Source organism: Lathamus discolor, chromosome 13, assembly GCF_037157495.1.
Source record: "Lathamus discolor isolate bLatDis1 chromosome 13, bLatDis1.hap1, whole genome shotgun sequence".
Classification (NCBI taxonomy): domain Eukaryota; kingdom Metazoa; phylum Chordata; class Aves; order Psittaciformes; family Psittacidae; genus Lathamus; species Lathamus discolor.
In genome coordinates this window covers 2,456,807-2,477,354 of record NC_088896.1, presented here as the reverse complement: position 1 = coordinate 2,477,354, position 20,548 = coordinate 2,456,807, and the positions used below count along the sequence as shown (strand labels likewise).

At 43.9% G+C, this 20,548-nt stretch overlaps 1 protein-coding gene across 2 annotated transcripts; it reads right to left on the bottom strand.

The window, feature by feature from the left end:
* Positions 1 to 271: 271 nt before the first annotated feature.
* Positions 272 to 17,672, bottom strand: LOC136021492 (myosin heavy chain, skeletal muscle, adult-like). 2 transcript variants are annotated; one of them, XM_065693779.1, is made up of 38 exons: positions 17,466 to 17,672; positions 17,233 to 17,376; positions 16,983 to 17,139; positions 13,790 to 13,817; positions 13,577 to 13,692; positions 13,271 to 13,383; positions 13,078 to 13,141; positions 12,888 to 12,986; positions 12,678 to 12,781; positions 12,458 to 12,596; positions 12,049 to 12,167; positions 11,804 to 11,953; positions 10,957 to 11,127; positions 10,041 to 10,359; positions 9,826 to 9,899; positions 9,005 to 9,092; positions 8,793 to 8,910; positions 8,330 to 8,453; positions 8,107 to 8,243; positions 7,747 to 8,002; positions 6,796 to 7,038; positions 6,410 to 6,586; positions 6,192 to 6,337; positions 6,018 to 6,108; positions 5,541 to 5,930; positions 5,268 to 5,394; positions 4,986 to 5,104; positions 4,340 to 4,536; positions 3,863 to 4,046; positions 3,611 to 3,776; positions 3,317 to 3,441; positions 2,855 to 3,163; positions 2,551 to 2,754; positions 2,159 to 2,284; positions 1,892 to 2,062; positions 1,701 to 1,805; positions 1,475 to 1,570; positions 272 to 557 (listed from the first exon to the last, which is right to left on the bottom strand). In XM_065693779.1, the coding sequence occupies exons 1-38, from the start codon at positions 17,670 to 17,672 to the stop codon at positions 402 to 404; spliced, it is 5,859 nt and encodes a 1,952-aa protein (XP_065549851.1). In that variant the 3' UTR covers positions 272 to 401. The 2 variants fall into 2 exon arrangements, with proteins under 2 accessions (XP_065549851.1, XP_065549852.1); XM_065693780.1 differs by having other exon boundaries at positions 10,050 to 10,359; positions 13,271 to 13,363; positions 13,581 to 13,692.
* Positions 17,673 to 20,548: the final 2,876 nt, after the last annotated feature.

Genomic DNA, 20,548 nt, shown 5'->3' with positions numbered 1-20,548 from the left:
TAGGATGGTAATGTGCCACCAGATAGCCAGCAGCCATCATGTCAGAGTGTTTTAAAAGAACTTGCATGCCCTTGTCCTGAGGAGATTTTCTGCTCACATCCCTAAAGGCTCCTGGAGACGCACGTTTCTCTTCATGAAGCTTATGCTTGTCCAGGTGAAAGTTTAATACAAGTGATGGGGACATTATATCAGCTCTAGTCTGCTAGACTTGGGAAAATGCATCTCATATCCTCTCCAGCTCAAATACAAATTGCTTATGGTCTATGTGTAATAGAATTCATGTTCTTTAATCTCTAGACATTGACACATTGGCATGGTTGCAAAGACTAAGTATGGGAGAATGTGACTGAGATGTTCACATTTTGTGCAGCCCTCAGTCACTTTGCTTCTTCATGACAGCCTCACTCTTCCTCTTCTATCTTCTTGCCATGAAACTCCCGACTCTTGGCTCGGAGCTTGTTGACCTGGGACTCTGCAATGTCAGCCCGCTCCTCAGCTTCCTCCAGCTCGTGCTGGATCTTGCGGAACTTGGAGAGGTTGACATTGGACAGCTCCTCCTGTGTGGGGAGAGGAAGTTGGTCGTAAGCCGCCCTTGCAGAGCTGCGACTCTTCTGTGGAAAGGCACATACTTCCATCCCTCATGCATGACACAAAAGCCTTATACAAACTTCCTCATCCTCCTTTATTCGGGACCCCACTGTAACATACTTCAGCACCAAGTCACACTTGAGAATAAATTTCATCACTTGAACTTGTCATAGAATCATAGAATCACAGAATCATAGAATAGTTAGGGTTGGAAAGGACCTCAAGATCATCTAGTTCCAGCCCCCCTGCCATGGGCAGGGACACCTCACACTAAACCATCCCACACAAGGCCTCATCCAACCTGGCCTTGAACACTGCCAGGGATGGAGCACTCACAACCTCCCTGGGCAACCCATTCCAGTGTCTCACCACCCTAACAGGAAAGAATTTCCTCCTTATATCCAATCTAAACTTCTCCTGTTTAAGTTTTAACCCCTTACCCCTTGTCCTGTCACTACAGTCCCTGACGAAGAATCCCTCCCCAGCATCCCTATAGGCCCCCTTCAGATACTGGAAGGCTGCATCTGTGTACTTATTCTACCACTACTTCATTCCCAAATATCAGTGTGATTAATTATATTGACAAAGATCCTAAAGCCTTCTGGTATTGATCAATAGCAGAGATTCATGAATTCAGTGGATGTGGCACCTGGGATGGTTTAGTCTGACCTGCTGTGTAACACAGGCTGCAGAACTTCCCTCAGTTCACCCCTCAATACTCCAGGGTGCCCAGAAATCAGAAAGACCTCATGATAGGAAACCAAATGGAGTGGCCAATACTGGTACGTCTTGGCAGATTCTTCCATACCCCTAACCTGGTATTCATAATCATGTCAATGAGCCCGATGTCCCGAAAGAACGTGCCCGTTCTTCAAGCAATACTTACAGCCTCCTCTGCTTGTCTCTTGTAGGATTTCACTTTCATTTGAAGCTTGTCCACCAGATCCTGGAGCCTCAGAATATTCTTCCGGTCTTCCTCAGTCTAGAGTGGTTGGTAAGCAGGAAAGAGAAGGAATTATTGGTTCTTCATCATGTGAGGTTGAGAATTCCCCTTGGGGATGGTGTGTGCAAAATAGGACTTGCTGTGAGAGCAAGGACACCTCCTGCCTTACCTGGTAGGTCAGCTCCTTCACCCTTCTCTCATACTTGCGCACACCCTTCACAGCTTCAGCGCTGCGCTTCTGCTCAGCATCAACCTCCCCTTCCAGCTCCCGCACCTGCAATCACAAGCCCATCTTTGGAGCTTCCCTGCTATCTCTCCAAGGGACATGCTCACTCTTGCACAAACACCAGCCCTACGCACTCTGGCCTCCAGCTTCTGGATTTGCTTCTTGCCTCCCTTCAGTGCCAACTGCTCGGCCTCATCCAGACGGAGCTGCAGGTCCTTCACCGTCTGGTCCAGGTTCTTCTTCATCCTCTCCAGGTGGGCGCTGGTGTCCTGCTCCTTCTTCAGCTCTTCTGCCATCATGGCTGCCTGAAGGGGAGCAAAGGGTCAAAGCCGTTTTGGGTCTGGACACATTCTGGGGGAGAACACATGCACCATCAGCATTGAAAGGAGCCCCTGACTCACATCTGTGATGGCCTTCTTGGCTTTCTCTTCAGCATTGCGGGCTTCCTGGATGGTATCTTCCATCTCACCCTGAATTTGCACGATGTCTGTTTCCAGCTTCTTCTTGGTGTTGATCAAGCTGGTGTTCTGTACCACAGAAAAGACACAAGTTGTACTTTTAGACTAATGCCTCCATATCACTTGCTTAAAGTGCAGCTATCATTTAGGAAAGTTTTTAATGCAAGAGTCATCTTTGGAGCCATAGCAGCAAACCAGACACAGGTGGCTGGCTGCAAGAGCTTTAACACAGCATGTTGCTTTAAGAGATTGCATAGTAATCACTTTCAACGTCTAGCAACCACATTCTGAGCTGTCCCTTGATGATGAGATTATTTTCCAGCAGAGTGCCTGACCTGGGTATGGAGGAGCTGCACACGTTCAGTGGCATCCAGAAGCTCCTGCTCAGCCAATTTCCTGGACCGCTCCGTCTGCTCCAGGGCTGCCCGTAGCTCCTCAACTTCAGCCTGCAACAGGTTTGCTCTGCGCTCCACCATGGCCACCTGCTCCTTCAGGTCCTCCTGTGTCCTCAGAGCATCGTCCAAGTGTATCTGAGTATCCTGTAAAAGAGGCAACAGAAATTACAAGGTGGAAGTGTGAGACTGGGTGTCAAGAATGTCAGGGATGTCGTATCTCTTTTTGTAGCTTTGCTGAACAGACCTTGAGCACTCCCTGTGTGTTTCTCAGGTTCTTCTGTGCCTCAGCAGCCAAGCGGTTGGCATGGCTGAGCTGGATCTCCATTTCATTCAGATCTCCTTCCATCTTCTTCTTCAGACGCAGGGCTTCATTCCTGCTCCTGATCTCAGCATCCAGGGTGCTCTGCATGGACTCCACAATTCTGAGGTGGTTTCTCTTCAGCTGGTCGATCTCCTCATCTTTCTCTGCTACCTTCCTGTCAATCTCAGACTTGACCTGGTTGAGCTCAAGCTGGAGGCGCAGGATCTTCCCCTCTTCATGTTCTAGGGAAGCCTGGAAAAGCAGGAACAGTGACTTAAACTACTGCTTCTTTTCTAAGTAATCTTTTTTGCAGAACTTCACAAATCAAACTTGCTTTCCTACCATCTCTGCAGATAACTGTTACCACATGTTCAAACTGGACACAATTATTAACCCTGTGTGTACCTCAGCTTCCTCCAGCGAGGCTTGGAGCTCAGATTTCTCCTGCTCAATCTGCTTCTTGACTTTCTCCAGCTCATGAATCGCTTTTCCTCCCTCGGCAATCTGCTCCGTGAGGTCGGAGATCTCCTCTGTGGGAACAAGGACCAATGGCATGGTTGGCCACAGAGCAGAATGGGAAGCGCCCTCACACACCGTGACAGGCATCTTTGCCCACCTGCAGGCACAGACCCATGGGAAGCAGTGGGTACTGGTGGGTGCTCAGAAAGCCCTGCCAGCAGCAGAGGGCCAGGCACTTACGCTGCAAGTTCTTGTTCTCGCGCTTCAGCGTTTCCAAGTGGTCCAAGGACTCCTCGTAGGCATTCTTCATCTTAAACAGCTCTGTGCTGAGAGAGCGGGCCTCCTTCTGGGAGGCTTCCAGCTCAGCCTGGGTTTCCTCATACTTCTGCTTCCATTCTGCCAAGATCTGAAGAGAAACAGGGTGTCAGTACAGTTGTGACAATGAGGAGGGGATGCTCTGCCCAGGAGTCCCCAGTCTGGAGCCCAAAAGACCTTGTCAAAGTTCTTCTGCTTCTTATCCAGAGCTGCACAGGCAGCATTGGATCTCTCCACATCAATCATCAGGTCCTCCACTTCATTCTGCAGCCTCTGCTTTGTCTTTTCCAGGGAGGCACATTTGGCATTGACTGCTTCAACATGTTCCTCTGCATCCTGCAGGCGCTGTGCCAGCTTCTTCCTGCGATGTGGTAAGTATAGCTGCAGGTTAGGGGTAAAGGGTCTGCCACAGCTGTGTCCCAGCACCTGTTTATTATTAGGCCTCTCTTAACCATAAAAACAACATTTCTCCTTCCAAACTTTTCCATAGGACCCTTTGTCTCTCTTTTTCTCTTTCTCTCTCTGCCCTCTATCACAAAGACACTACATCCCAGCCTTTTTTTCCTCCCTTGTCCTAACACGGTTTCAGAGACTCCCATCTCCCTGCAGAGTCTCAGTTTCCCCAGCTCTCTCTATATCCCACTTGCCACGTACTTGGCCTCCTCCAGCTCCTCCGTGCGCTGAATGGCGTCCGTCTCATATTTGGTTCTCCACTGGGCCACTTCGCTGTTGGCCTTGGACAGGGCACGCTGCAGCTCCCCCTTGGCTTCCTGCTCCTCCTCATATTGTTCCCGGAGCAAGTCACAGTCGTGGCGAGCAGACTGCAAGGCGTGGGCCAGCGCGTTCTTGGCCTGTGGGGCATTGGGCTTTGTAACTGGAATGCCTCTTGACAGTGAAATTGACAGTGAAATTAGAACACAACTAATCAGGCAATGCAAAGCTGCCAGCTGATGAAGCCTACGGTGATATCCTCTGGAGGATCAGCATGTGTCAGTGAGAGGTACTCTGGGGACAGCAACCTGCTGTTTCTGTAAATGTTTAGACCTAAGACAGGATGACTCCTGTCTTAGAGACTATCGTCAGAACCTCATGAGATCGTTGTGGATGACTTCCTCCAGCATCAAAATCATTATGCTTCAATCCCTCTCTGTCTTAGGGGTTGAGGTATATTCATTACTGGTGCTCCCTTCGGTATTCCACGTGTTTGGAGAAAGAATACCGAACCAGTCTTGGATCAGACAGGGTTCTCCAGATGCTTCTAAGGGTGATGCAGCTTGTGGACACAAGGGTACTTCCATACCTTAATTTCTTCCTCTAGATGCCTCTTGAGCTCCTCAATCTGTTGGGTAAATCCTTGTTTGCCCCTGGACAGCTGAGAAATCAGAGCATCTTTTTCCTCCACTTGGCGTGAATATTCACCTTGGAAGGGTAAATTGAAAGAAGGTAACCGGAGTGTTTGCGACAGGACAGTTTCTGGCTGTGAACCCATGTGACCAAGAGCGGCCTGAGAGCTAACACCAGTTGTCACTTTTCACCCTTTGGTGTCCTCCCATTGTACCTCAGGAATGAAGATGTCCCTTACCTGATTCTGTCTGCAGACGAGCTCTTTGGGTATTGAGGTCATTGATCATGCGCTGGTTCTGCTCCTCCTTAGTTTTAAGCTCACTCAGCTGGTCTTCCAGGGTGCGGCACATCTTCTCCAGATTTGCCTAGAGAGGAAACACAAAGAGGGACCAGTGTTGAACAGCTGGACTCTTCCTTATTCTCACAGTAGGTAACATTTTTTCATGAGAATGTCATGGTAGAAGCAGCCCATACCTTGTCACTGTGAGCATGTTCTACTGCAACTGCATACCTTGGCTTTGGAGACGGACTCCATGTTACTGGCCAGGTCGTCGATCTCCATCTTCAGCTCACTCTTCTCTTTCTCCAGCTTCTGCTTCACTCGCTGCAGGTTGTCGATCTGCTCCCCAAGCTCAGCGGTGCTGTCCGCGTGCTTCTTGCGCAGGGCAGCAGCCGTGGCTTCGTGCTGCAGCGTGGCCTCTTCGAGGTCACGACGCATCTTCTGGAACTCGGCCTCACGCTTCTTGTTCATCTCGATCTGAGCTGCTGTAGCCCCTCCTGCTTCTTCCAGGCGCTCGCTGATCTCCTCCAGCTCCCTTGAGAGGTCAGACCGATGCTTCTCTGCTTTTGCCCGAGAGGTTCGCTCTGCCTCAATTTCCTCCTCCAGTTCCTCAATACGAGCCTGGAGAACATCAGGGGCCATTCACACCTGTGCCCTCCTCTTACCTTACCTGAGGCTGGATGAGAGGGGCAAGGAACAGAGACTTGCCTGCAGCTCCTTGATCTTTTTCTGTAATTGCATACCCAGGGCTTGTTCATCCTCAATTTTGCTCTGGATCTGGCTGATTTCAAAGTCTTTCCTTTGGGCAAAGAAAACCATGTTACAGCTGAAAGAAAAAAGACAAGCACACCAGCCCAGCACTCACATGCTCCATACGCTTACTTCTTCAGTTTCTCATCCATCTGCTGCTTATCATTTTCCAAATCCATGATGCTGTCTTGGGCCAGCTTCAGGTCTCCTTCAAGTTTCCTCTTGGCTCTCTCAAGGTCCATGCGCAGTTTCTTCTCTTGCTCCAGGGACCCTTCCAGCTAAAACAAACAAGGCCATTAGTACCCTGCTGGCTATTCTTTCCCTTTTCATTTAACTACACAGGTGCTTACATCATCCACTTGTTGCTCCAGCTTGGTCTTAGCCTTGGTCAGAGTATTGACTTTGTCTTCCTCTACTTGCAAGTCATCCAGTGTCTGCTGATGGGCCTCTTGGAGGGCTTTCTTCTCTTTTGTCAGCTTGGCGATGGTCTCATCTAGGGCTGCCATCTCCTCTGTGAGGTTTTTCACCTAGTGAAAACAGTCTGTGTAGAAGACTTGACTGCTAGCACAGGGACCTTTTCAACTTTGCAGTGTTTAGCCACAAGTGTGTTTTTCATTTGGGCTGCCCTGCTGTGATGCTGCTGGTATGTTCCATAGCCAGCTTTGTTCTGGGGCTACCAGGCAGATGTGGGAAGCACCTGTCCCTTCAGCCCTTTCGTGTCTCCCCATGAGTGTACCTTGTTTTCAGTGGCATGCTTTTCCTTCTCCACTTTGGCCAACGTCAGCTCAAGGTCATCAATATCTTTCTTCAGCTCTGAACATTCATCCTCCAGTTTTCTCTTCTTGGCTGTCAGCTCCGCATTCAGTTCCTCCTCATCCTCAGCCCTTTCAGTCACCTCCTTAATTTTGGCTTCCAGCTGGATTTTGGTTTTGATGAGCTGGTCACATCTCTCCTCAGCATCAGCCAAGCTGTCTGCTTCCTGGTGGGGAGACACAGGTTTTTGTGGGTTGTAATGTTTCACCCCTTTGTCTTTCTACTGCTAAGTAGGCATGTGTTAAAATGGGGGCTGAACCTGGCCTTCAGCTCCAGCAAGTGGAAGATCTTTCCTGGAGTCCACTGGGAAACCTTGTCATCTGGTAACAACATTGATTCCAAATCTTTTGTGTCTCTGAAAAATGCCTCACATAAAGTGGAGCTGACAAAGTAATCAAGAATCTTTTGACATTTGGTGAGTATAGGCTTTGGAGAATTATTTAGTGCAGAAAGTGGCGTTCTGTTTACTGCCAATGACCTCTCATTTCCTGAGTCTGCATGACAGTATTGATGTTTCTGAAAGCAATCAAGGCATTCTGGTGTATCTCTAAGTAGGAAAAGTGGGTCCTTCTCAGGCTTGTTTTCACACTATTAGACAGATACACTGTCTTGAACACTGAGTAGATGGAGAAGATACTTCCCTTCCAATTGAGAGATTTCTGCTCTGGATTACATGCTGGAAAGTGGTATATGACCTTGTTTTCAGACAGGCTGCTATGAGTCCCAACATGCCCTGCCAGTGCCAGTTTACTCCACATCAGAGTGCCTTTCCTACTGCACATTAGTCAGCTCTCTGCAAGTCTCTGCTTAGGGTCTGCATCATTCTCAGTGTATGTCATTCTTTTCCTTGGGACAAGTGAACAGTGATACTCACTGCCTGTACTTGGAGCTGCAGATCATTTTTCTCCTGCAGCAGGGTCACCATTTTCTCTTCCAGCTCCTTTCTCTTTGCCTCAGACTTTGCAAGCTCCTCCTTCGTTTTCTCAAACTCTTGTTTCATGTTGGCCATCTCTTTCTCAGATTCTGCACTCTTCAGCAAGGGCTTGATCTTGAAGAACAGCTTCATCCAAGGCCAGTGCTTCACATTCATGAATGCACGAACATTGTACTGGATACAGAAGATTGAGTCCCTGAAATAAAATTCACATGGCTATTACATACTCTGTGGATAGTGAATTTAGTCTCAATTAGCCATGTACTATGAAGACATGACAAGTGGCTGAGAAATGTCTACCTCCTCTCCACCATTTTCCGGTACTCCACCCTCATGAGGAAGCCCCTGCACCTGGCCTGTGTCATGGTCATAATTTCTGCTAGTTTCTCATCTCTCATTTCCTCAAGCAGACCTATCAGCCCAGCTTTGAAGAACACCTTAAGAAAGGGAATATTGTAGTACGTTAGCCTCAGGTGGTGCATATTACAGGCGCAATGTATTTGAATGGAGGACTTGTTCCTACCTTGGTGTGACCAAATCTGTACTGGGTGTGGTCCACATCAATGGAACCGAGAAGCTTCTCTGAAGCCTTCTTGCTGTCCATGAACTGACCATCTGGAATAGCACTTGCATTAAGCACTCTGTATCTGTAGGGGAAAGCAGAACATGACATCAACAGTGCTAAACCCACCACTGCGACTGAACCCCCCAGTCTTCTCAGCAGTGCCTGTCTCGGTAGTTGTGCCTGATGGTGCATTCTTTCAAGACAGTGTTATAGAACTTTTCATAATGTTAACTTGGTTAAGTCAAGAGATTGTTCACCTTCAAGCTAAAATCATAAACTCACAATAAAACACCTTTTCTACATATGTCCTTTCAAAGTGTAATATACTTTGAATGTATAAAGAATATATACTTTCAAGTATACCATGATACTCAAGCTCTTCATCTTGGTCTGAATGGGCAGAAAGGTGGAGCACTCTTACCTCTGTTTGAAGTCAGCATATAGGACTCTGCTGGGAAATCCTTTCCTGCAAATTCTGATGCCTTCCAGCACACCGTTACAGCGCAGCTGATGCAGCACCAGCTCATGTTCCATGGCACCTAATAAAGACCACAGTTAGTGACTACCATGCTGCTTGACACTCAAGAGGAGTATTTCTGTGGCTCGTGTTTTCTTTCTATTGAATCCCCTTACCAGGTGTTTTTGTTTCATTTGGGATGATGCATCGTACAAAATGGGGGTGAGTGCTCCGTAGATTTGTCATCAGCTTGTTTAAATTCTCCTGTGAGATTATAATGTGAAGTTTAGATTAACAAGTGGGAGATCTGCTTCCCTGCAGCTGCATGTGTTTAATCCCAGAAAGGAGTTAATAACTTGTCAGATTTAAATGTGATAGCAAAAATTTCTGTAGTACTGTACAAAATCTTATGTGGCCATCCATGGAAATGTAATGGCTTCTGTGCCATTGTAATTTATAAGTTACGAAAACTGGGATAGAAATTTTTTGATACCCTGAAACTCATGGCTTTGAAAGTCATGAGAAATTTCATATGCTTCTCTCCTCAATCTGTAAAATTAGACTATTCTAGGTGATTATCTTAAAGAAAGACTGATTTTTTAAAAACTGCTACATTACTTATGAATCATGGTTGGCAGTAGGCTTGAAAGCATGCAGAATTCTGCAGTCACTATTTGGTTAACATTCTGAACCCTGTGATACAGCTGAAAGAAACTAACCTATTTCAATGTTAGATTTAGCTTAAAAAATAGAGATGCATGAAAAAAGATGTGAACGACAAGATACTTACTCATTTAAAAGAGTTTTTGCTTAGCTGTATTGCAAAAACATAATTCCATGTAGACAAAAATAAGAACCTACTCCATCATTAAAATAAAAAATTGCCTATAGTACATGATCTTCATCCTCTTGCAATAGGACTCAAAATGCAACCATGCACATTTTAATTTTGCTTTATTCAAGTAAACAGACAAAAATGGGTGAAATAATTACATACCCGGAAAAGAGCTGAGACAGTCTGGAAAGAAGAACCCTTCTTCTTGCCACCCTTCTTGCCACCGCCACCAGCATCTGCAAAAAGAAGAACAGAAAAAAAAAAAAAAAAGATGGTGCATACTGGAAAATACAGAATGCAAAACAGCATTGAATGTTCAGTGCTCACTGCCTTAATTTCGTGTCAACATTGTCTCATACTGAAAGTACAATTTTCACAAAGCTGACCTGCATCTGCTCCACCATAGTTTGCAAAGAGTAAAGCCAGTGTCTTCACAGATGATTTCTGGTACAACCCAATGACAGTTTCATTCAGAGGGTCTTTGTTCTTCTCAAGCCAGCCAGTGATGTTGTAGTCCACCGTGCCAGCATAGTGCACAAGGGAAAAGTGGGCCTCAACTTTTCCTTTGGCAGGCTTTGGCTTCTGGAAGTTGTTGGACTTGCCCAGGTGCTGGTCATAGAGCTTGTTCTTGAAAGAGGTGTCAGTTGCCTTGGGGAACATGCACTCCTCTTCCAGGATGGAGAAGATGCCCATGGGCTGGGAAGTACCACAAGCAGTGACAGAGAGAAATTGTAATGATGTGAAGCATGTTCTATGAACATCAAAGGTATGAGCATGTAGCTGGTAGCATCTCAGCCTGGATTGTTAGGAGTTGTTCTCATCCAGGAAGCTTATTTCTGCCTTCCCTTGCCCTCCTGCAGCCTATTTTCATGGAACTGGTAAGAACATGGGTTCAGTTCAGGTTAGAACTGGATGTAGAAATGGAGGGAGAAGTGGCATGCAGAAAAACTATTGGGACAATAGCTACAAGAGGTGCCCAATTTGTTTGTGGAGGAGTTGCAGTTTGAGTCTTCAGAGGAGAAAGGAAAGGGGAGCAATCTCAGTTTGTTTTAAGAAAGTCTGTTGGTGGGAATCCAGGCTACCCTTTCCATGCTTAAAAACCAGGCAATGCAGGATTGACAGCACAGGTTTGCATTTCCTAATTTCTACTCCCCAGATGAAAATACATTTCAGTGCAAACTCTTCTGATTAACTGACACTGCATGTCTGGCTGAGAGGTCTTTCTGAGCTGAATCTGGCTCAGAGAAACCACAGAATTCCAATATACATTGCACACTTGTATGGAAAATGTACCTTCTCAATGAGCTCAATGCAGGCAGCCAGGTCCATCCCAAAGTCAATGAACTCCCATTCAATTCCTTCCTTCTTGTACTCTTCTTGCTCCAGCACAAACATGTGGTGGTTGAAGAACTGTTGCAGTTTCTCATTGGTGAAGTTGATGCACAGCTGCTCAAAGCTGTTGAACTGCCCAAAGCAAGGAGAGGAACACAGGTTCTAAACATGTGGCAAACACCAAAAATATTTGCTAGCATAATCCTAGTGCTGTTTGAAGTTCCCCAGCTGAAACACCACTCCTAATTGTTACACCATGTATTTCCTTCAGTAACCTTAGCTGCATCTTCATGTAGGTGACTCAGCTCTCTGACCTCCCAGAGGGTGGAAGCCTGCTCAGTATCCCAGCCAAGCATTTCCCTGCCCTTAGATGAACAACCTGGAGGTTTCTCTGCTGTGGCACAGATGTCCTAGCACTATCATTGCTTTCACAGCAGAGGAAACATGCTGTGAACTTTCCCAGAGCACCACCCTTTCCGTAGCTTTTCCACACTTTTGGCCCACTTCTGTGTGAGCCTGAGTCCTAGAGCTGTCTCTTTGTTTGCAGAGCCAAAAACCTTTGCAAGCTCAAGGGCCTCTAAGGTCATTTGTCAGAAAGCAGAGCTTTCTTCTATCTGATGGCAACATTAGAATCCAAGCGTTGGTGGGTAAATCCATTTGAGGGTACTACTGTGACAGTGAAGTGGGAAGCGTTTCTAGAAAACTGCAAATGAGGAGAATAAACTTCCGATTCCTTTTAAAAAAGAAGTGTGTTTCTGAGTCCTCATGACTCCTCCCTTGACTATGATGCCAAATCGTTGCTTCTTACATCAAAGATTTCAAAGCCAGCAATGTCCAGGACACCAATGAAGTACTGTCTGGGCTGCTTGGTATCCAGCTGTTGGTTGATACGAACAACCATCCACAAGAACATCTTCTCATAGACGGCTTTTGCCAGGGCACCAACTGCATTGTTCACCTACAGCGGAAAAGAACGGACAGGAGTTACGCCCTAGGACTAATTAAGAAGCCTTAAGTACTTTTGAAGCTATTTTCAAACTATCTTCCATTTACCTGCTCAACAGTTTGACCTTTGGTCACATATTCGTTCCCAACCTTGACTCTGGGGTAACACAGGGCTTTGAGCAGATCAGCTGAGTTAAGGCCCATCAGATAGGCAGCCTTGTCAGCCACTACAGAAGGAGAGGGAGATATAAGCATTTATCTTTGGAAAATAGCCAGAATTTCACAGTGGGAACAACTCTGCTGTTCATGTTCTAGTAATGGAAAAGTAATGGTCTGTCTCATATTCCCCACGATCAGGGAAGCACCTCAGCATTATGTAAACAATGAACAAAAATGCTTTTCCTCAGTGTTTTATATGGTGACTCTGGCAAAGAAAGGACTGTCTTTGGAGGCCAACATGTCTTTCCTGCAAACAGAGAATTTCTTTGAACAAGTCAGTTGCTGAATCTACTGTTACCTTCAGTGCCATCAGGCTCTGCCTGTTCCTCTCGTTGTTTCTGCTTGAATTTCAGGTTCCCATAGTGCATGACAGCCCCTGTCAGTTTGTAGATGGCTGTCTTCTCATCGGCACTGAAGCCCAGGATGTCAATGGCACTCTGCAGTTAAAACAATGCAGTAAAAACATTGCATATCTTCTTTAACAAACTCAATAAAACTGTTTTCTTCATAGTACTTACATCTGTAGCCATAAGCTCCTCCTGGTCATCAATACTGGGAACAGTGACCTCACCTTGACTCACGAAGTGGAAATCATAAGGGTTGGTGGTAATGAGGAGCATGTCTGAAAACAGGAAGAAGCAAGACATAGGCTTAGTTTTGCCAAGCAGGTAATAGAGGGAACTGTTTCTCAGCGATCATCCTTACAAATTCATAATGATCCCTCCTACCAATGAGCTCTGGCTTCTTGTTGGACGTGATCTGATAGAATATGTGGTAGCTTCTTTCTGCCTTGAGCTGGAAAGTGACTCTGGACTTCTCCAGCAGATCTGCAAGGAAGGGAGAAAGATTCAGTCCCGGGAAGGTACACAGAGGTGGCAACTTAGGAAGGAAAGGGATAAGGCCAGGAGAGTGTCTTACAAGTTTCAATGTCAGCAGAAGCCAGTTTGCCTGTGGCCCCAAAGTGGATTCTGATGAACTTGCCCTATAAGGAGAAGCAGCAGCATTTCAGCGTGGATGGGTTTTTTTCATGTCTCCTTTATGGAGAATACTGGTAGGGCCCTCATGTGTCGTGTAATAAGAGGGAGAGATTTTGCCTAAAGAAACAACTTACAAAGCGTGAGGAGTTGTCGTTCCTCACAGTCTTGGCATTTCCAAAGGCCTCCAGCAGTGGGTTGGCGCTGATGATTTGATCTTCAAGCGTTCCCTGAAGAATGAAAATGGTTTCTGGTTATCCTTCCAAAGATCATGTCAGGAACAAAGGAAAGTGTTGATTCAAGCTAGTATTTATTAATTAATAATTTCATTCTCAAGCAATCCCTATAGGATGACAATTATCCAGTTACAGTATTTAGTTGGTGTTACAGTATTTAGTTGGCATTACAGTCACATGCCAGGCATTGGGTCTCTTCTTCCTGACTCACCTGCATTTTGCCTGGCTGATCTTCTTTCTTCTTCTCCCCACTCGCTGCAATTGTTGCAAAGTACTGGATGACACGCTTTGTGTTCACAGTCTTCCCTGCTCCGGATTCTCCGCTGTGCAGCCAAAGAGAGAAGCAGAGAGCGTGTGGTCAGGCAGGAGGTCCCTGGCACCAGGCAGCCCCACAGGGACCGGAGCCAGCAGTGTACATACGTGATCAGGATCGACTGATTCTCGCGATCTGTTAAAAAGGCAGAAACAAATACATTATTTGTATGTATCATGAATATCCTGGATAAAATATTCCTGGTACTTTTAAAACATGCACTAGTACCTAACTCCTTTCATAAACCTGTGTGTCTTCACCCCTAATTCCTTTTGAACATTTTAAAGTTCCCAGCTGTGGCTGGTAAGCAGACATGTCAACACAGATGTGGATGTTGTTAGGTGTACTATACACACTTCCTTTCTGGATATCCTTTTCATGTCGAACTGTTAATCTTTTATATGGAACAGATTCCAGCTAAGGAGTTACTGATTAATTGTACTGTCTGTAAGCTAAAGTGAACTCTAGCAGGTGCTTTTCATAAGTGTCATAACAACAACCACTCCCGATTACTCCACTGGCCCCCTGAATGTTTGTCTATGGCAAATGGATTGTTGCCTATAGAAAAATCACAAAAACATTGTAAGTATTTTATCAGAATGCTCTCCAATACTCTACAACATTGAAATTTTGCTTTTTTTCCAGAGTTAGATTCGATGTTTCTGTGCATAACTTGGGCTCAGTTTGCTTTCCAGAATTTTGTCTGACTGCTTTTTTAACCCATACTCAGTTCTTTTTGTGTTGTTTTAACTTTCATCATCCAGTCTGCACTATTTTTGAACCCTTACTGTGTGAAGAAAAAAAATGTGTTTGGGTTTGAACTTGGTTTTTCATGTACTGTGTCTATTCATCTTCTCCATAGTAGGCATAACTTTATAAAGTAGCACAAATCATTTGACTAGAGCTACCGGGCAGAACTATGAAACACTTTCATCTCTGTCTTTACCTCTTCCATTTCTACTATATCCTTTTTTTGAAAAAGGAAATGCATACAGTACACAAGGTGCAAACATTCCTTGGGTAACCACACTGGTATAATGACTTCTTCTGGTTTGGTCTCTCTTGCTTTCAACTTGTTATTTTGCAGATTTCCTATCACTGAGCCAAAATTTTTGAAGCTGAATTTAGAAATACCTATAATAGAACTAGTAGTTTTTAGCAATGAGCTCATCTTTTGGGTTTGTTTTTTCTGATTGTGTCCACCAGCTTGCGATCTTTTCACCCAAACTTTGTTGCACATCACTGGATAATTCAATCATTTAATATCATCAAGTCCCTTTGAGATCCTTTAGTGTTAGATTTCTCTCTATTGGCCTAAGGACTTAGTCAAATCAGAAAGCTTGTCAGCATTTCCAGATAATTTAAAAAAAAAATCAAACAGCAGAAGTCACAGAATAGATCCCAGTGCAACTTCATTGATAAAATCTTCCACGATAACTGAAAAAAGAAAATGTAATTCTACCACATCTTCCTTTTTTTTAATCAGCTCTTTTTGAACCTTTTCAATTAGCAGTGAACATAAGCATGATAAATTATGCTAAGAATAGCTGCTCTATAATCCATACTGAAGATCTTTGTTGAATTCAGACAGATTACCTTAACCAGCTCTCCTTTATTTAAAAAATAAGTAAATAAAAATGGTAGCTTCCTAAGGCAAAACTTCACTTTAATAAAAATAGATCTTTTTCTATTGATAAATCTCATACATCCACATGCCTAATAACTGCCTTATGTAGAAATCGCTGACATCAAGCTTACTGGCAGCTCCTTACAACACCCTCACAACTCTTTTTAAAAGTAAGTGGAACATTCGTCCTTTTCCAGGCAATTTTTGTGGGAAGTTTTGATCTGTAGAGTTCCACTGGAATGCCTGGTTGAATTCTGCCTTGTCAATGTGCTAATGGATTTTTCATTGTTGGGTATTTTAAGAACACTTTAATCTGAAGAAGTTCCTCTGATGAATCTCACTATAAGGAGGAATTTCAGGAATGGATACTTAAAAAAAAAATCTCATTTAATTGTTCTGATATGACCATATATTTTTCAAGTTTTCTTTTAAAGTTTTGACTGTATCAGTACAGATGCTACAGACTTCTTTTAAACCTTTCTGCTTCTTATATGTTTAAGAAAGAAAAAGGTATGCTTTCATGTGTGCTGCAAGTTGTTCTCAAACCTTTAATTCTGCATGCCTTCTTGTGTTCTTACAGCTAACCAGCCAGAGTTATATTTTGAAGACAGTTTATGTGTGTTTAATAACCTGCTTTAATAGGCTGTGTAACTGGACTGGCTTTCAAAGAAAATGCTTTTTGCCAGGTAATTTATGTTTATTTTATGCCTCTAGGATGATGTTTTCCAATAATCTGCATGCAGTCAGAAGAGACTAAGGCAATAGGGAACTAATTCCTTGCGGAAAAGTCCGGGTTTGCATTCATCAAGTTCCTGCACATCTCTTTAAGATCCAGCAAGAGTACGTGCTTGATGACTTACATAAATACTGCCATTATGAGACACTAACCAACCATCAACTTACTGTGTTCCATCTTCATGGTATCCTCTTCCAATTAACCTTCTTACCAGTCTGAATGCCAAAGACTTAAGTGCATAGTAAATGGGGATGAAGGGGGGAACAAGATCAAATTTAACAAATTAAAATATACAGCTCTTTGTTTAATATTTTTCTGACTTATCTGATCTTTCTTGAAAGTCTGGAGATTCAGACAGTGCTAGAAAAGCTTTTACTACACTTCTTTCTTGTGGCTTCCCTTAATAGTAATGAATGGAAAAGAAGAAATTGTTTCTGAGATGGAAGGAGGAAGTACAAATTTTCCGAGCAGGTTTCACTGTAATGTCTGAGTAAGTCTGCTTCCTGGGTTTTCGTAAAGCCACCATATTTAGCACTGGCTTCAGTGTTGAGTCTCCTTACCCTTTAGACCTAATCTTATTTACAGAACTCCACCCTAGTGCCTTCCAGTCCTGCAAAGCAAATCATTCAAAAAACAACCCTCTCAACAAAGAAAAAAACAGAACATCTGAAGTTAATCCAAATTCCTTTGAAGGAAAATCTGACATGTATTCAACGTGAAAACATATCCTCAGAAGTATCTTGGTCAGTAAATTCTAACTTTAATTGTTAGAAACATTATCTCACTGATGGTGTCCAGTAAAGAAAGTATCTCCAATGATAAAGAGGACATTCACCCTCTCAACACCATTAAACTAAAATAATTTGCAGTGAAAATACTTTGTTTGCTTCTGTGAGTCTTCAGAGACAAATAATTTTACAGAAAACAAAGCACTCACCAGTCAGCATGAACTGATAGGCATTGTCAGAGATGGAGAAGATGTGTGGAGGGGCCTCCTGGCGTTTCTTGCCTCGGTAGGCCAACACCACCTCCGGGTTGTACACCGGCAGCCACTTGTAGGGGTTGACGGTGACACAGAAGAGACCCGAGTAGGTCTGTGAGGAAGGGAGACAGCACGTTGGCTTCCACTTAGGCTGGCAGAGCAGTTCCTCCCAGCTACCCAGAGGAAGACTGCAGCTGGTACTTACGTAGATCATCCAGGCTGCGTAACGCTCTTTGAGGTTGTACAGCACAGCGGGTTCATGGAGGTGGGTCATCATGGCCATGTCCTCGATTTTATCATACTTGGGAGGGTTCATGGGAAAGATTTGGTCTTCCTTCACGGTCAGGGTCTGTCAGATGGAGAAAGAGATGCATGTATGTCAGCTAAGAGTTGACAGTGGGAATTACATACAGTTTTTAATCTTAGATCTTTCCTCACCTCTCCACCTTCAGACTTGACAGTGACCTTCCCTGATTCTTTGCTCTGGATTGTTCCTTTCACAAAGGATTCCTTAGGATGCACCACAAAGACTGATGATTTGGCATCAAAAGGCCTGTTCTGGGCCTCAATTCTCTCCTTTTCTGATTTTCGGAGGTAAGGAGCCGCCTCCCCAAAGGCGGCCATCTCAGCGTCCGGAGACGTCATGGCTGCACCTTATTGAGGATACGTCAGAGGAGAACCCTGTGGGACAAAAGAAATGTAACATCAATAGATCATTAATGTACCTGGCTTGTGAAGAGACCTTTTAAATGTCTTAAAATTAAGAATGTACTAGAACTGCTAAAACTAGCAAGACTAGCCTTCCTCCTATTTAATGATTTAAACCCAGGAGAGAAAAATCTTGTTTCTGTGTTTGAATGCAGGCTAACCTTTCAAGAGTTGCTGTTATTTGTATTTTGTGACACTGTACACATTGTACTTTGGCTTTACACAGTGTAGAGTGTCACATTTGAGAACATGAGTTATGTGAAAGGAACCTTCTTATTCTTATGAAAAATAATAATAAAAAAATATGGATAGAAAATATAGAGATGCCTTAAAAGAAAATGGAAAAACTTACTTGGAAACCAGTTTCAGAGGGAAAAATATGCTTCAAAATATGCAATAATGGTGGATAACTAATTTCAAAAAATCTCTAGACCCAGCACACTTACCGTGACACTTTTCTTGGAGACAGTGCAGAGAGCTGCAAAGACTCTTTTATAGAGTCTGTTTGGCAGATGCTTTGGATTCCTCCTCTTTCTTCGGTCAAAATATTTTTTGGCAAACATACTTTGGCAAAGCATTGTCTGGCAAACTTAACCAAGGACATAATTGTCATTTGATTTGACCAGATATATTTAGAAATATTTTGTATCTTACCTATGATGTGAATGTATTGACTATAAATAATTTAACAAGAGACTTAAGGAGAGAATCTGAATTAGTCAAGGCACTTAGAGAACTTGGATGTATGACTTACGGATTCTATTGCTGCATATCCAGTGATTTCCGTCTGGTCTTCAAGCAGGTTTTTATTCCATGTCTGTGCTGAAGCTCTCTCAGTTGCACTGTGCAGATAACATTAATGTTTTCTACGTAATGAGACTAATGAGGAAATGAATTAAGGACAGTAGACAAACTGTGTGGAGAAAAAAAAAGCTAAAATGCATTTGTTTAATAAATTTAACCCTTCTGTTCATCAAATATTTGAAATGAGAGAAACAAAATGTATTACAGTCCAAATTCCTGCATAAAACATTCTTTGGAAGAGAAATGCAGGTCATGAGAAAGAAACAATCACATTCTTTTTCTAAACATTTCTCTTAAAGATAGATTAAATGCAATACTGCATTAGATACACAGCTGAGTAAGAAGAAATGTGTAATATTTGGTGACTAGCACTGAAGTAACAAAGTTTATACTGTACTTCCACGTTTAGTACAGTTTTTTATGAACATGATAGAGTGAAAAGCACAAAGTAATCTGCTAAACAGCTTAAGCCTCACCTATGTACCCATTGTTAACATATAGTAAGCAATGTTCTCAACCAACTCAGGAAGTAGGAGGTCCTCTAGCCCTTCGCTACCTACAGCTCCCCCACAAAACACCCATCTACCTAGACACAGCTCTACACACAATCATGCACCAGCATACACTCCAAGATCTTCTGCACTCCGACACTCTCGGTTCAGCACTCCCATCCCATCACAATGTCTCATACACACAATCACACAGTTACAGCAACAAAAGCCATCAACACAGTGCTGCCTATATCAAGGCATTAGAGGCAGTCCTGTAACAGTGCTAATACACTGAAAAATGGGGAATTTGCCAGTATTCTTTGGAGGGTGACTGATCTAGTTGTAGGAAAAGTGCACTGTCACTTGAGCTGCTTTAAACACTGTCAGTTCAAAACACACCCTTCTCCTGGTTGTTGGCATTTTGGTTACTAAAAGAGCTCAGTGGATAAGGCTTGGGGAAGAGCACCAAGGTTGGAAAAATGATGCCTGTGATGCAAGGTAGTATTCAGCATCAAGCACCAGCCTGTGCATGAAGAGCTTGTTTGAAAGAGGGTTTTGACGCTGCAGCACCCACTTTACTGTAGTTCAGACTCAAGAGCTCATCCATAAACTCCCTTTGCAGGAAGCTGATGGAAGAAGTGCCCTGTGCCCTGCCCAGGTGGAGCCCAGAAACAATCAATGGGAAACAGTGAGCACAGGGGTACACCTGATGTCTCTGAGCAATCACTGACTCCCATGGGCATGCAGAAGTTAGAGGATAGAGTCATAGAATTATTTCGGTTGGAAGGAGCCTTAAAAAGGACTTTCAAAATGGGGCTCTCCATCACCTGTGCTAGGAATCTGTCCTCAGTGTACTCTGGTACTTTCCTGGACTCTGTGCAGCTTCCTATGCTCCTTTTCCAGCATATGTTTGGGTGATTAAAGTTTCCTGTCAGGATCAGGGCCTGCGATAGCAATCAGGTCATATTTCTCCATCTGGGCAGCAGATATCAGGTCCTCCTGTTTATTTCTTATGGTGCATGCACTGGAATAGAGGCACTTTAGCTTGGCTATTGGCCATGTCCACCTTTTAGACGAGTTTGCCCTAAATCCCTTACATAAATTCACATCCATTTCCCTGTTCTTTCCGAAACCGTCAGCAGCCCCTGGCTTGTCTCAGGTGCTTAGAACTCCATCCCTTTCCTCCACTAAATTGAGCTTAGTACGTTATTAATGGAGATACTAAACTATATTTATTCCAGTACAAACCCTTAAGGGACACTGCTGCAAGGGCTGTCTTTGATATGATGGAGCAAAACTTGGAAGGTGATTGCTATTAATCAAGAAAGAGTCAGGAGGATTGTTGAAAGAAGGAAAAATTCTCCTAACTGCTACACACACAGGTTCAGCTTTTACACTGAGAATACTTCTGCTAGTAAGTTCAGCTGAAAAAACACCAGACCTCTCCATCAAACAGTGATATCACCACCACTGTGTGACTTCTGCAAGTGGCACCAGGTGTGTCTTTTTATCCTTCTG

Excerpts from the sequence above, each read along its gene's own strand:
- LOC136021492 (XM_065693779.1), bottom strand. The coding sequence starts at position 17,672 with ATGACGTCTCCGGACGCTGAGATGGCCGCCTTTGGGGAGGCGGCTCCT. Across the intron at positions 13,384-13,576 it reads GCCAGGCAAAATGCAGGTGA|AAACCATTTTCATTCTTCAG; the intron begins GTCAGGAAGAAG and ends AAGGATAACCAG. Across the intron at positions 8,911-9,004 it reads AAATGAAACAAAAACACCTG|GTGCCATGGAACATGAGCTG; the intron begins GTAAGGGGATTC and ends GGTCTTTATTAG.